This window comes from Pholcus phalangioides, unplaced genomic scaffold (assembly GCF_987345545.1).
Source record: "Pholcus phalangioides strain wild (caught in Gottingen) unplaced genomic scaffold, Ppha-v1.0 ptg000017l_1, whole genome shotgun sequence".
In the NCBI taxonomy this organism is placed as follows: Eukaryota; Metazoa; Arthropoda; class Arachnida; order Araneae; family Pholcidae; genus Pholcus; species Pholcus phalangioides.
Genome location: NW_028301610.1, coordinates 59168658 through 59182606, shown reverse-complemented (window position 1 = coordinate 59182606; position 13949 = coordinate 59168658). Strand labels below are relative to the sequence as shown.

Genomic DNA, 13949 nt, shown 5'->3' with positions numbered 1-13949 from the left:
GTACCTCCCACAGCCAGAAGTTGTAAGGGTTAAGGTTAGCTGAACTGGCTGCCGGCCAGGTGTCATGTCACCCTTTTATTGTCAAAATAGTAGCGTCATTGTCAAATAGCAGCAGACCATGGGTGGAGATACGGGGGTGGCTTGGCGGGGCAATGCCCCCCCTCCCCAACGTCAAAAACGGAGTGGGCAGATCTAATGCATATGTTATGTAGGAATTGACATCATCATCATCGTGCCCCCCCCCCAGCAATAATGACCTTGCCCCCCCCCCCAGACTTCAGAGTCTATCTCCGCTTATGCAGCAGACAGCAGCTGCTTTGCTGGTATTACAATGTGCATCTTGATAAAAGTTGTTCTTTTCCACACACTGATGCTGTTGAAGTGCAGAAATGATGTGGTTGCACAAAATAGATTATACTGCTGGCCAAGTACACCGTCATTGGATGTGTGATGCAATCCTTATTAATGAATTTGCTAAAGATAGAGCATCAGTATTTAGTCAAAGGTTAGAAAATGTGGTAAGAATGAGACTGATGATTTTGACTTCTGTATATAACTTTAAATAACTAAGGTACTTCATATGAAAAAAAAAAATATATATACAGTCAAACCTCATTAGTGCGTCATCCGGTTAACACGTCACTCCGCTTACCGGGTCACTTTTTGGAAGTCCCAATTGTCCTCGGGTAGGAATTGGCACAGCTATGGCTTACTCTGTTTAATGAGTCACTCTGCTTACTAAGTCATATTTTTGCTCTCCCAAGAGTGATTCATTAACGAGGTTTGACTATATTCAGGACACTTTTATGAGACTTTTTGGGAAAAAAACACTTATATCATCTAAAGATATACCATCTGAATGTACCCCAAGAAAATATAAAATGTGGTAAGAATGAAAAATTTTGGCTAATAATGAACCAATATGATATTTTTCAAGGAAAAAAAATGATATTTAGGCCACTTTTATTTGATTTTTTAAAAAAACCACTTGGTTAAAACCAAGGTTTAAACCAAACAACCCTGCTTAAAAGTGACCTGCGGTATAGTTCCAGAGCACTTAAGCTATCAGTGGCACACTTACAAATGACACTGGTGGCGGTGTTTCATCGAAGTGGCCTGCGAAATGTTTTCAAACCAATCAAATGGCCTGCTCTCTCGTAAAGGTTGACCACCCTTGCTATAAAGCTTGGAACTGTCATTGTTTATGCAAATTATGCAATGTGTTTGTATTTGCTACAAAACTTGTCACCCCCCTCCCCTTATTTGGTCGTCATATGATTTTGAAGTGTTTTGCCCTCATAGATATTTATAAAGCTCAAAATGTTTAATCAATGATATTTTTATTTTAGGAATTATTGCATTCAGTCTAAAACTCCTGGAAGCAAATATGTGAAACCTATCACTGGGTTACACAAGTATCTCATTAAAAAGTGCATATCCCTCATTAAAGGATATGAGCACATTCTAGAAACTAAATTTCCAAGTGCTTTCAAGATATACAGGGTCTTCTCAGTTGGTATGTGTACAAGTAATTTTTAATTATGTTTCGTTGTAGGTATATTATATTCAGAGAAAGATTATTCTTTAGGCCAATGATTCTAAACTTTTTTACTCCTGGAGCATTTCTAGCATATAATTTCTGTGGCGGAACCCTGTAAAAAAAGGTTTTTTTTTCCCCTTCCTTTTTTTTAAATTTATTTATCAAATTTACTGATTTCTTTTATTTTCCTTGAGCACCAGTTGAGAACCACTTCTCTAGTCCAACCTTGACCGCAGACTTAAATGAAACATGGCAAGAAGTGAAAAAGACAAAAAAAAAAACCAGCATTTTTCAAAGTAAATTAATTTATCTCAATGCAGTCAAACCTCATTAAGGGTTCATACTTAAAAGTGCAAAATATGATCCGTAAGTAGAGTCACCCGCTAAATGGAGATAGCCCTGGTCTCTCTTTCTCACTATTTCCCTCCCCCCATTCAGATACATAAAATTAACTTTTTGTTATTCAAACCAGTTCAGCCATAAAATTGGATTAATTTTAATTAATTCATATCATTTACTTTAGTTCACCCTGCTATCAAAAATCATGAAATTTGACAAAAAGCCAAGAGTTGGTCATTTTGACACATAAAAGTAGTTTTTGTTGTTTTTCGACTTAAAAAAACTATTAATCAAACAAAACAATAATTCAAGATCATCATCTAATGATTGAGGGAGTCTGATCCCCCCCAAAATGTTAGAAAATGGCTGATATACATAGAATACCATGCATAAGTCTATTGTTTTATCACTTTGTTAAAAGTGAAATAAATTTATGGCTACGGCTCTACTATCTGAATATTAATATACAAGAAAAATGATGCAACACACAGACAATGTAATTTCCATAATGCTCACATGAATGCTCAATTCTCTTGTCAGAAATTTAAGAAAAAAAAAAGGAAATGCAATAACACTTGAAAAAAACTTTGGAAAAAAAAGATGAGTTGAAGAAGTAACCATTTCTGCTGGAGGAAATAAAAATTGGGAGTTAGTCGCAGAGTTCTCGCATCTTGAAGCCATCCTCTATGCCAAGATCTTTGGTGGGCCTGTTTTCATCAAACCCATGGAGTAAAAAACACAAAATTGAGTAATCAGTATAATTTATAAAAAGCCTCTCAAGCTCTCCATGCCGGATAGCTTTCGCCATGTACGCAATCCATTCTCTGTCGAAAGACGGGAGAAGTGAGAGTGTACTCATTGTGTATATTGTGTGGGGAAAGATCACTCATCTATGATACAAGCACATTTAATTGAACACTCTTGAATAAATATATAAATACAGCTGAGACGCACACAATATAATATTCATTTCACACAAAGTAAAATGACATAAAACAGAAACCGCATCTGGTCTCTCCTTTGTCTACGTCAAAGTCTACCTGTCTCAAGCTTTCGCTATCCATGCAGCAACCCATAGCTTCGTTCACATTACCAGAGAGTGCTCATATCCAGCCAAGAGTGATAGGATGTCTTTCTTCATACATCAGCCATTCTGATCTGTAGCATGCACTATTGCATATTTTGAATACGTGCAAATAGACAAAAAACTTGCAAAGAAAAAAAAAATAGACACCAAAAAATAAAAAAAAATTCAGCATAATACAGCTAAATGGCAATAATAATTTTGATAACAGGCATTTCAGAAATGATAATCAGTAATCATTCCCAAACAAACAGAAAAAAATACTGACTCATGAATAAAAATTAATAACACATAAAACTACAAAGAAATAAGCGGGAAAAAATACATTGTGGGGAGAAAATTATCGGAAAATGAAAAACACAAAAATATATATATATATACACACATAAACACTCACACGCACAAAAAGAAAATATTGCGTAACTTTCAGAATAACACGTCTAGAGAAAAATGATAATCACATAATATACACAATCATATTAATACGCTTCAATGTGATAATACAAATACAATGCAATACAACATGCGATGATTCTGTCTAACCATCTGTCATTCAAAGAACAACATAATCTATCATTCATGGAAATTTGAAATCAATGAAATTATGAATAAAAAAATCAATTGCATCAAAATGAAAAATGAAAAAAAAATATAGATAAATTCAAGAATCAAGTGTTCACATCTGTGCTCCTAGGGTTCATATATTTAGCACAGGTGGTTGTGTGATTTATACCATGTGCATTACCACATTTTTCAGCATGGTAAGTGTCATTCGATTTTACTTTGACGACACAATAAGGTCCTAAAAATTTTGTACAAAGTTTCAGTCCAGGATTTTGTTTTCACTTCACTGCAATGAAGTTCTTTGGTTTATACTCAAGTGTGGAGGTCTTCTATGATGGTTATACGTCTTTCTAACCTTTAGTATATGATTGAACTTTTTGTGGGATGTCGGAAAGTGTCCAAGGGGTATTTGAGTTTATATGGTGTAATAATGTGCAAAATTTAATTTTGAAAAATTAAGTGATGTACAAAAAAGTACGCAACACAAAAAAGAGGATTATGGAACATATAATACAAAAAAAAAATCCCATCAAAAAATATTTTGTGCAAAATATGTAGCCAAGTCTCAAGATTCCTTTACCTGTAAAAAGTAATGACATATGATGTAGAGCCGAGTCTAATGCTGTTAATGCTGTTATGAACTGTGACACTTTGATTCACAAATCAACCCAAGGCTACACACCTTTAGTTGAAGAACATTTTGGCAATTACTCAGCATGAGAATGTGTTGGCCATTGGGAAAATTTCATTATTCACATTCATTAATATTTTATCAAATAATGTGAATAACAATACGTGTATTTATAGTGTTGACTTGATTTTATGTAACATGGGGTAAAGTCAGTGGTAGAACCAAGTTTTTGTCAGGGAAGGGAGCAAAATTGGGAAAGGTGTTTTTTTCTGTTTCTAATTTAGGCGCAAATTTAGAAAGTATTTCAATAAAAAATCAAATTTCCTCTATTTTTAGTTGATCTTTAAAAATTGATTACTTTTTGAATGATAAATTAATTTTAAGGTTCTTGATTGATTTTAAAAATTTAAATAAAATATTTTAGTATATACTGTGTGTAATAAAAGAAAACTCCAAGGCCACAACTATCTAATTGCCCAACAACACAAAGTAGCTAGAAAAATAATAAGACTAAAATTGCATCAAATAATACAAAAAAGTAAAAATATACAATTAAACAAATCTAAGATATGGATGTATAGCTAAAATGTTATACTTTCATCCAATTATTACTCTCCTCTTTCATTATGTTACTCTCTTATCGTAAGCAAATATCTTACACTACTAGATTGCAGGCATACACAGAAAAGGCCCACTGTGAGCAGGGCCATCTTAAAAACATCATAGACCCCCCCAGGCAAGTGATTTTTCTGAGGCCCACCAGACAAATTTAAATGCTTACTCTCGAAAATTTGAACTGGATCTAATTTTTGTGAGGACCCTCCTCTCTCTAGGCCCCCGGGCCATACCCAGGTGGGCCCATGCATTAAGATGGCACTGACTGTGAGTAAGAAAGGGCTGACAACACTATTCAGGAAGTTAAACACTACAGACCAAAAAGTAATATAAAAGCAGTTAACAATTATCACTTGAAGTGATGCTTGTTCTGAATGTATCTACATTATTCTGAACATAGCTTCAACTCTATTTTTTCTTTGCCAAAACCACAGACTTTCACTAATTATTTATTTCATTATTCTTTCTCAAAGCTTAGGCTCCATAATTCAATGTTGTGGTAGAACATCTACAAATGTAATTTTTTATTAGAGAGTCTATATGAACTTCCAATATCTTAATGCTTAAAATCTGTTTATACCTGAAGGGATGTTTGGGAATTGGTTTTGACAAATTCGTTTTAAAATGTGTTTCTGCTAGAAAAGAAAGAAAAATTGCATTTCAAGTATGATAATTTTGTTCATCAAATCTGAATTTATTATATTTTGTATCATGCATAATCTTTTTTCATTTTAGGTACAAAAGATCTGTATAAAGATATAAAAGATTATTTAAGGATTTCATCATCTTTAAAGGCTGGGAAATCTGTGAGAGACTTGAAAAGAGAAGAATTAGAAAAATATTTCAATGTAAGATCAATTTTAATTTTCTTTCTGGATGTCTTTTGGTGTAACAAAACAGGAAGATAAAGTTGATGCTGCTTATCTAGTGACCACATTGAAATTAGTGCTGTTATATGACATTAAGAGTAATGTAATAATTACAGTAGAAATGTTGAAAAAATATGAGTTAAAATGTTGATTAGATGGAATTCATTCAATAGAAAGTGATTGGCAGTTATTCTTAGCCACAAATATTTAGAGAATAGTTTGCAGATAGACAGTTGAAACAGACTTAGACACATTTTGCATCATAATGGAAAACACTACACCTATGTCGTTTTTTCATTAAATCAGTTGTTCTGCCAGTCATTGCTTCTCAATCTAATGAGAAGTGATATATCATCACTAGCAGGACCAATGGAATAGTCAAATAATAATAAATTAAGAGTAATCAAATCCACAGAACCAACTGCAAGGAGGCAGTCATGATTGCCCAGTTATGCATAAGATATGATCACCTCACACATTCATACCTTTTATTTAGAGTGTCAACAAGAGTGCCCCTTTTGTCAAAGTCATTTCACTATCACTCAGATTTCTAGTTATTTTATGACCATTTTTGGCCGAAGTCTCATTCCACTTCATATTTTATATGATCATTGCAATGCATCTCACATTTTTAAATTTATCTGAGATCCATTGGTTTTTACTGTAAATTATAGTTTTTGCATTCTGCATAATTTTTTGTTTTTATATGATGTGCTTGCTTTAATTTATAACATACTTTTTGTCACTCTAGTCATTTTATTTATATGGGATTGCAACTTTATTCTGTCACTTGCTTACCACAGCATGACCTTCAGTGGTGTTTGAGCCAGGGTTACTGTCCCACTGTATTTTATAGCATAAGAAACAAGCACTCAATCTCAAGGCAAGGAGCTGAGCCCCCAGCAGGTCTGAAATACTTCAGATGACCTTACAGGTCCTTGATCAACGGACACAATCAACCCAAATAAAATCAGTCAGAAGTTTAGGAATGGTACTACAATGATGCAGGAACTAAAAATATTGGTTCTGTTTCAGAAACTGCTTGTTGTAATTCAGAAACTCTGGGGGCCCTAAATTTGATCCCTAAATCTGCATGGTCATTAGTCATTGAAAGTTGGTTATCTTTAGATTCCAACATTTTAAGGCACAAATGCAAGCCAATCTCTGCATTAAAAAGTCTCACCTCAAAAAGCAGCTTTCATAGTAGTACAAATATTTGAATATTATACTTCATTCACAATTTGAAATATACTGGGTGAATCCGACCTATTCTGCCAAACAAAAGGGGGTGACAGACGAGTCCAAGTGGATCATGAAACACCCAACCAGCCCTATCCTATCTCAAACCGTTTTCGAGTTATGGTGGATAATCGATTATGGAAAAAATATGTATCAAGTCTAAAAAAACCTACATTTGTGAAGTTTCTAATAGACCTACATGGCAACTAAGCACATATTTGGAAAGAATGGAAAAATCCTATAAGAGAGAGATGACAGCATTTTCATCAAAATATCTGTATTTATTGCTGAGCTACAAGTACTGGAAGATTGGCAAAGTTCAAAATCAAATTGTTGCCAAAATTTAACATCTCCAATTACGCAAACACTCTTCTAGCTACAATCAGTCATATTTACCAAAAACTTGTGCATTGTACCAACTTTTGAAAGAGCCTACAATAAACCATATCAGTGTTCTGATTCAGGAGAAATTTAGCCTTTTGTTCGTAATATATCACTGAAAGCAGTGTTTGTCAAAAGATTTTCAATGAAAATTCGGAATTGGCTGTTACAGATTTTAGAGACAATTTTATTTTGCAAAAAAATCCATATAAGGCGCTATTACAGCATCATTGACATGTACAGGATATCTATATTTAATGGCTTGTGCTTCAATCACTGAGAGATTGGTGAAGTGAAAAATTGAATTGTTGCCAAAACGTAGTAAAATTACTTGGACTAATGCAGATTTCAGTGATGTATTGCAAACAAAGGGCTAAATTTCTCTTGAACCAGAACACTGATATGGTTTATTGTAGGCTCTTTCAAAAGCTGATACAATGAACAGGTTTTTGGTAAATTTGACTGTTTGTACCCAGAAAGGTATTTGTGTAATTGGAGATGAAATATTTTGGCAGCTATTCGATCTTTCAGCTTTTGTAGCTCGCCCATGAATCCAGATATTTCAATGAAAATGATGTCATCTTATAGGATTTTGTGTTTAATTTGCATGTAGATCTCTTAGAAACTTCACAAATGCAGGTTTTTTTTTAGACTTGACACATTTTTTTCATAATCAATTATTCACCATAACTCGAAAATGGTTTTAGATAGGACAGGGTTGGTAGGGTGTTTCGTGATAGATTTGGGCTCATCTGTCACCCCGTTTTGTTTTGCAGACTAGGTTGGATTCATACCGTTTATTTGGCACCACTAACTTCACATACAACACCAGATATACATACAAATTATTAGATAAACACACGCACCTCTGGCACAACTCACCTCCTGAAAATACTTATTCTCAGTAAAATTATACCCTGCTTTGATTTTATATTGTTTTCATTTAACATCATTTCAAGTAACTGGCTGGTTCATAATTACATTCAGTTTACATTATAAACTATTTTCAAACTTTAGTGGTATCAGCAACAAATTTAACTAGTTAATACACTCTTATTGTTACCCAATAGCCAATTCCTTGACATTAATCTTAGAGGAAACTTCTAGTTGCAAACAATGTTTCAGTTGTTGTCACCCACCGTCCTAGAATCTGTTTAGTAAAAAAAAGAGGTCTTAAAAGTCATAAAATTTAATTTTTTTATTTAGTGGCTAAATCCTATGAGTCACATTTAGTAGAAAATTTCATGCACTAACATGCAAAATAAAAAAATATTTTCTCAAGTGATCTATTCTAAAGTAATGCCATTCCATGAAATCTTAAAATTAAATTAGTTATATAGATACGAGAGAAGGTCCAAATGGTGAGTTACATCATTTTGAGTTCTGGCCAGCTGTATGTACTTCCTTTTTAAAGATTTTTATGCGTCAATACAACTTAAAATATGTAGTGATGAAGATGGGAAGGAAAAAAGTTCAAAATATTTTGTGCATTTTATAAAACAATTTAATTGCAAAAGTTGTGAAAATTGTAGTCCTTCAAATGATGGTCTAAATATGTGCCACCCATAACATAATTTCAGAAATAATTTAAAAAATATCAGCTAAATTCAATTGTTTTCAATTTTTTTAAGTAAGTACTTTCAGTAATGATATTTTTCAGGCATGGGGTTGTATCAAGAAACATTTCTGTAGAAAATGCAATTTGAATTCATCGTCGGGTCACCCCTTGTACGACCTTGACTGATGAAAATATGAAGAAATATTCCAGAGTCGCGCTACAAATGTAGCAATCGACTAGCATGCCCAGGTCCACAGTGACTCTGTCATATTTGATATCCCGTGGCCAATATCCTTGTGTGAGGAAAAGCATAGAAATATATGTAATAATCATGTTTTGCAACTTGTTGAGTTTTTTTCACTTCTTTGTCCACAAAAGGTTGAATAATTATTTTATTATTTTGTCAGAAGGGATGATAAGTATCTGAGGCTGTAAGCAATGAAGAGCATTTATCTTTTAAATACATAATATAAAATAATACTAATAAAATATAACCAATAAGTGGATTTCATTCCATATATGTAAAGACCTTGAAACTTAACGAAATAGTCAGCCAATGCAAACTCTCCAACACAGCGATAAGTTACCAAAACATAGTAATTTTCCATCTTTAATTGCCAACCTTTGAGAATGGGATTTTGGGAGACCTTTGGGAGATTTTTGAGTGGATTCAAATTTTTTGTACGAAATATAAAAAGTGAGTTTTGAAAAATATTAGGGATTTATTTCTAAAACGTGGTGAATTTCCATCCATTTTTAAATCCAATAAATATTGCATTTAAAAATATGAATTTTTTTGCAAATGACTTTTCAAGGCCGATTCTGCATTTCACTTATTGAAAGTCGAATCCTGTTATAGTTAACCATCTGCAGACCCAATAAAAAAAGTTCACTATAACCCATGGTTCATTACATCCAAATTTGTTGAAACATTGATATTTCTTAAATTTGATGGTGGTTTTGTTTGAAACACTCACTGCGATAACACACAGTTTACTAATAAGTTATTAATTATTTAAATAGACAATTAAATATTAGGAAGGAATAATTTTGAAATAGTACTGTAGCACTCACTTTTATTTTTACATCCTATGGAAAAAATTTGTTATTTTTTATTGAATACATTTCGATTTTAAGTAAAGTTCATCAATTTTCTTATCAACGATTAGGAAAGAGACCAAAGTTTTTTGTCCACATTTTCCGTAGAAAAAAGTATTCAGAATATCTGCAGACACTTTCACATCAGGGATTGAAGGTGCCGCTATTTCACTTTCTTCCTCTGAGGATGAGGAACCTTCTTTGTCAGTATCGTTCTTTTGCTTTACTTCAGATACAATGTCATCATCGGTAGGAATATCTGCAGTGCACACCTCATTATCACAAGATTCGAAGTGTTCAATTTCATCTCTGGGAAAGGATTTACACCATGCTTTTCCATCCACACAGCAATCGGTAGGTTTTCATCTTCGTCGTTCGCAATACTGTCTCTTCCTTGCTCCAGTACATTCTTGGAAAGACCCGCGTGTTAAAAGTAGTTGCAAATTGTTGCATCTGTTACTTGTCTCCAAGACTTCTCAAGCAAAATGATTGCTTCCAAAAGAGATGTTAGTCTCTCTGTTTACACATTTCCAAAATACGCATGCTAACTGTTTCCGGTAGTAAGATTTGAGGCTACGAAAATAACACCCTGATCCATCAGTTGCAGCACAGAAGTGGTATTGGGAGGCAAAAAGACAAGCTTGAGGCACTTAAGATTTTTTAAGTGGCGATGGGCAGTGCAATTGTCTATCAGGAGTACAATCTTGCACTTTGTTTTCACCAAGTCACTGTCCTCATTGACGAAACTCTTCTTCAAACACATCAGCAGTCAACCAAGCTTTTCGATTAGCTTTTTAATTCACAGGTAGCTTTTTAACGTTTTTAAAACATCTAGACTTTTGAGAGTTGCTTATTACAGTTAGTTTGCATTTTTCCAATCTATCCATGTTTGCACACACGATGACAGTTACTCTAACATTTGACAGCTTCCCACCACTGCATGTTTCTCCTTTAAATTTTAAAGTTTGATTCGGAGTCATTTTGTAAAATAACCCAGCTTCATCAGCATTAAAAATGTCTTTCTCCTCATAATCGCAGATTGCATCCAGCCACACTTGAGACTTCCAGTTTTCACATCTGATGCATTAACAATTGCTGCTTCACCCACAACCTTAGCGTATGAAATTTTGTTTCGTTTTTTTAATCTCTCCAGCCAGCCGTTAGAGCATACAAAAGCCTTTTCTTCAAAATGTTCAGTAAACTCATTTGCTTTGTTTTGTAGCATGACTCCTGTGATAAAAAGATAAAGTTCTGCTGAATGGTGAACCATTTAAAAGAGCTTCTTCTACATTCCCTTTTTCAGCCCAATGTAGCATCTTTTTTGCTCCATCCAGATTTTTTTTGTGAGCAGCGATGGTCACGCTGCGACTTTTCCAAATGTTGGAAACTAGAGTTCGATAAGGAAAATTCCTTTCACATTGCAGATCGATCCATCTTCAATACGTTTGATTATTTTTATTTTATCAATTGAAAATGCTTTCCTCTTTATAAAATTTGCCATTTTTACTAATTTTTTAAAAGACACTGCTGAGATGGCAAAATGTCTGTTTAGTCTGAAGCGGTCATATAGATATGAAGACAATGGCAGGAGATAGAAATGAAGGGACATCAGATGCCTCCAGGCTTTTTCCACTATTTTTCAAGGGGTGGTTGAAAATAATGGGGTCTTGTAGTGGACCAGTGGATTCCTAGAAACGGCAGGGAGTGTAAAAGAGTGGGATTTGACACGGAAGTCAAGGAATGCTGTTTTTCGGGACCCTAATATGTGTAAGCTTACCTTTGAAAAACTGGAAAAAGAAACTGCAGAAGGAACATTTCAGTTCACTATAAGCAGACTTTCATTTTCTCAGCACTCCACTATAAGTGTTTAAATTAACATCAGTTGAATAGGTGTTTAGTTGGGACCAATGAAAGAGTTCACTATATCCCGGGTTCACTATAGCGAGGTTGGCCAAGACCTACTTGATGGCAACAGTTTTACAATTTTATGCAGTTAAAGCCATTTTAACATGAAACATCACAGTCAAGACCAGCCCAGTGTGATACAAAATGGTACCGGTAAACAACAACATTGGAAATAACAATTTGTTACAAGTGATTTTTTGTAATTATTCAAACCCCAGAGAACCAATGACGTGAAAGCCAGAGCAAAAAAGTCAAAACATCATTGACTTTGATACCTGGGGACTAACGTCAACTTTACAGCCTTTAGATGTGAGCATCAACAAGCTTTTCAAAGATCATTTAAGGAATTTGTTGACCAAAGGGATGAGTTCAGAAGATGAAGAAACAAGAAAAAGTGGTGCCTTAAAAACCTGGCATTGTCCTAGTGTGATCACAAAGTGTTGTACAGTATCAGAAACGTGATGGATGGATGAAGCCATAGACGACATCCTTTTTGAAAGTGACAATGCTGATGACAGCACAGTTGAAGGGGAAAACAACGATGCCCCACCATATTGGCTTTAGACGTAGGGAGAATCAAAAGAAGAAATAAATTATAAATTGTAAATCATTTTTTATTGTAACTTGTATTGCATGAAAATATAGGAATTTTCGTATAATAAGCTGATTTTTGTGGGTCGGCTTATACACAAGTATTTACGTTCTAGATAATAAAAAGAATGAAGTGAAATTTAAAAAATAACACAAAGCAACTCAAATCAACTAGGCATTTCAAGCAGAGGCAGTCTTTTCAGTATCAAAGATGTAGGTGATGATGAAAGTGTTTGAGTCAAATCATTGTTCTCTAGTTGATGCTCCAGTTTATCTGCATCCATCTGGTTGTAACTGATGCTAGATGGACACTGGATTGCAGATATTCTCAATGCGCAGTCAGCTGGTATGATTCTACTTCCTTTGATGTGTCCGATATTGGTGCTGAACTCAGGGCCGTCATTTCAACTTTTTCCGGGGGGGGGGGCAGCAAAGAACATGTACTCAATGTACTTATAACTTTATATATATATATATATATATATATATATATATATATATATATATATATATATATATATATATATCATTTTTAGTGTATTTTCAAAAGCCAGGGGCAACAGCCCCCCCTCCCCACAAATGACAGGCCTGACTGAACTGCCCAATGTAATCAAGCTGCCTCTGTTGTCAAGATGATCCCGAGTCTTGTTTTTTGAAAAATCGAATACCAATAGTTTATGGTCTGTGTATATATGCTGTGGTGAATGATCATGTGTCAAAAATGCTTGATGGATTTATATATTGCCGATAATTTCTATGGTGGGTAGAAATTACGCTGAGTTGGTAAGTTTCTTTGAGAAAAAGGCTAATGGTTGTAAACCTCCTGAAGTAATTTGATGCAGAGCTGACCTCACGGTTTGATGCAGAGCTTATGGTGAAGTCGGACACATCGACCATGAGTGCTATTGTTAGGATTCAGATGTGCAAGTTGACACACATCGTCAAGAGTGTGTTTGCATTGTTGGAAAGCTTCTAGTGATTCAGACCAAGGTATTGGCACTTCATCCTTCTTATTTCCATTGCCCTTCAACAGTTCGTGTAGAGATGCTAGAATACAGCCACTTTAGGCATGAAATGTTGATAGAAATTGACGAGTCCCAGGAACTTCACAATTCTTTGACTTGTAGTTGAGGATTTCAGATACTTTCTCATCTAGGGGCTTGGTACCTTCAGATGGTAGTTAGTATCCTAGCATAGGCATATGCAGAATTTTCTGGAGTATGGGTTCACCTTTTTTTTCTTCTGTAGGGGGGGGGGGGGTTATGTTTTTTTCTGCAAAATAACACTGTAATTTCGGTTTGAAGGGGGAGTTAGAACCTCAAACCCCACCCCTTTGTGTATGCCAATGTATCCAAAGAACGGTTTCTAACTGGCAAAATTTGCATTTGGCTACATTAACAGCCAGTCCATATTTATGAAATCTGTCAAGCACAAGACATAAGTGTTCTTTGTGCTCTTCTATGTTTAACCTTGCGATTAACAAGTCATCAATGTAGACGAAGCAGAAGACCAGACCTCTCAGCACTTCATTTATA

General features: G+C 34.5%; 1 protein-coding gene across 1 annotated transcript in view; it reads left to right on the top strand.

Annotated features, from left to right (window-relative positions):
- LOC149074186 (LETM1 domain-containing protein 1) overlaps positions 1-13949 on the top strand; it is a 69361-nt gene that overhangs the window by 19521 nt on the left and 35891 nt on the right. Inside the window, exons 3-4 of the mRNA XM_089246724.1 lie at positions 1350-1516; positions 5509-5621. Of these exons, the coding sequence (XP_089102850.1) occupies positions 1350-1516; positions 5509-5621 (280 nt within the window). The remainder of the gene's footprint in view (positions 1-1349; positions 1517-5508; positions 5622-13949) is intronic.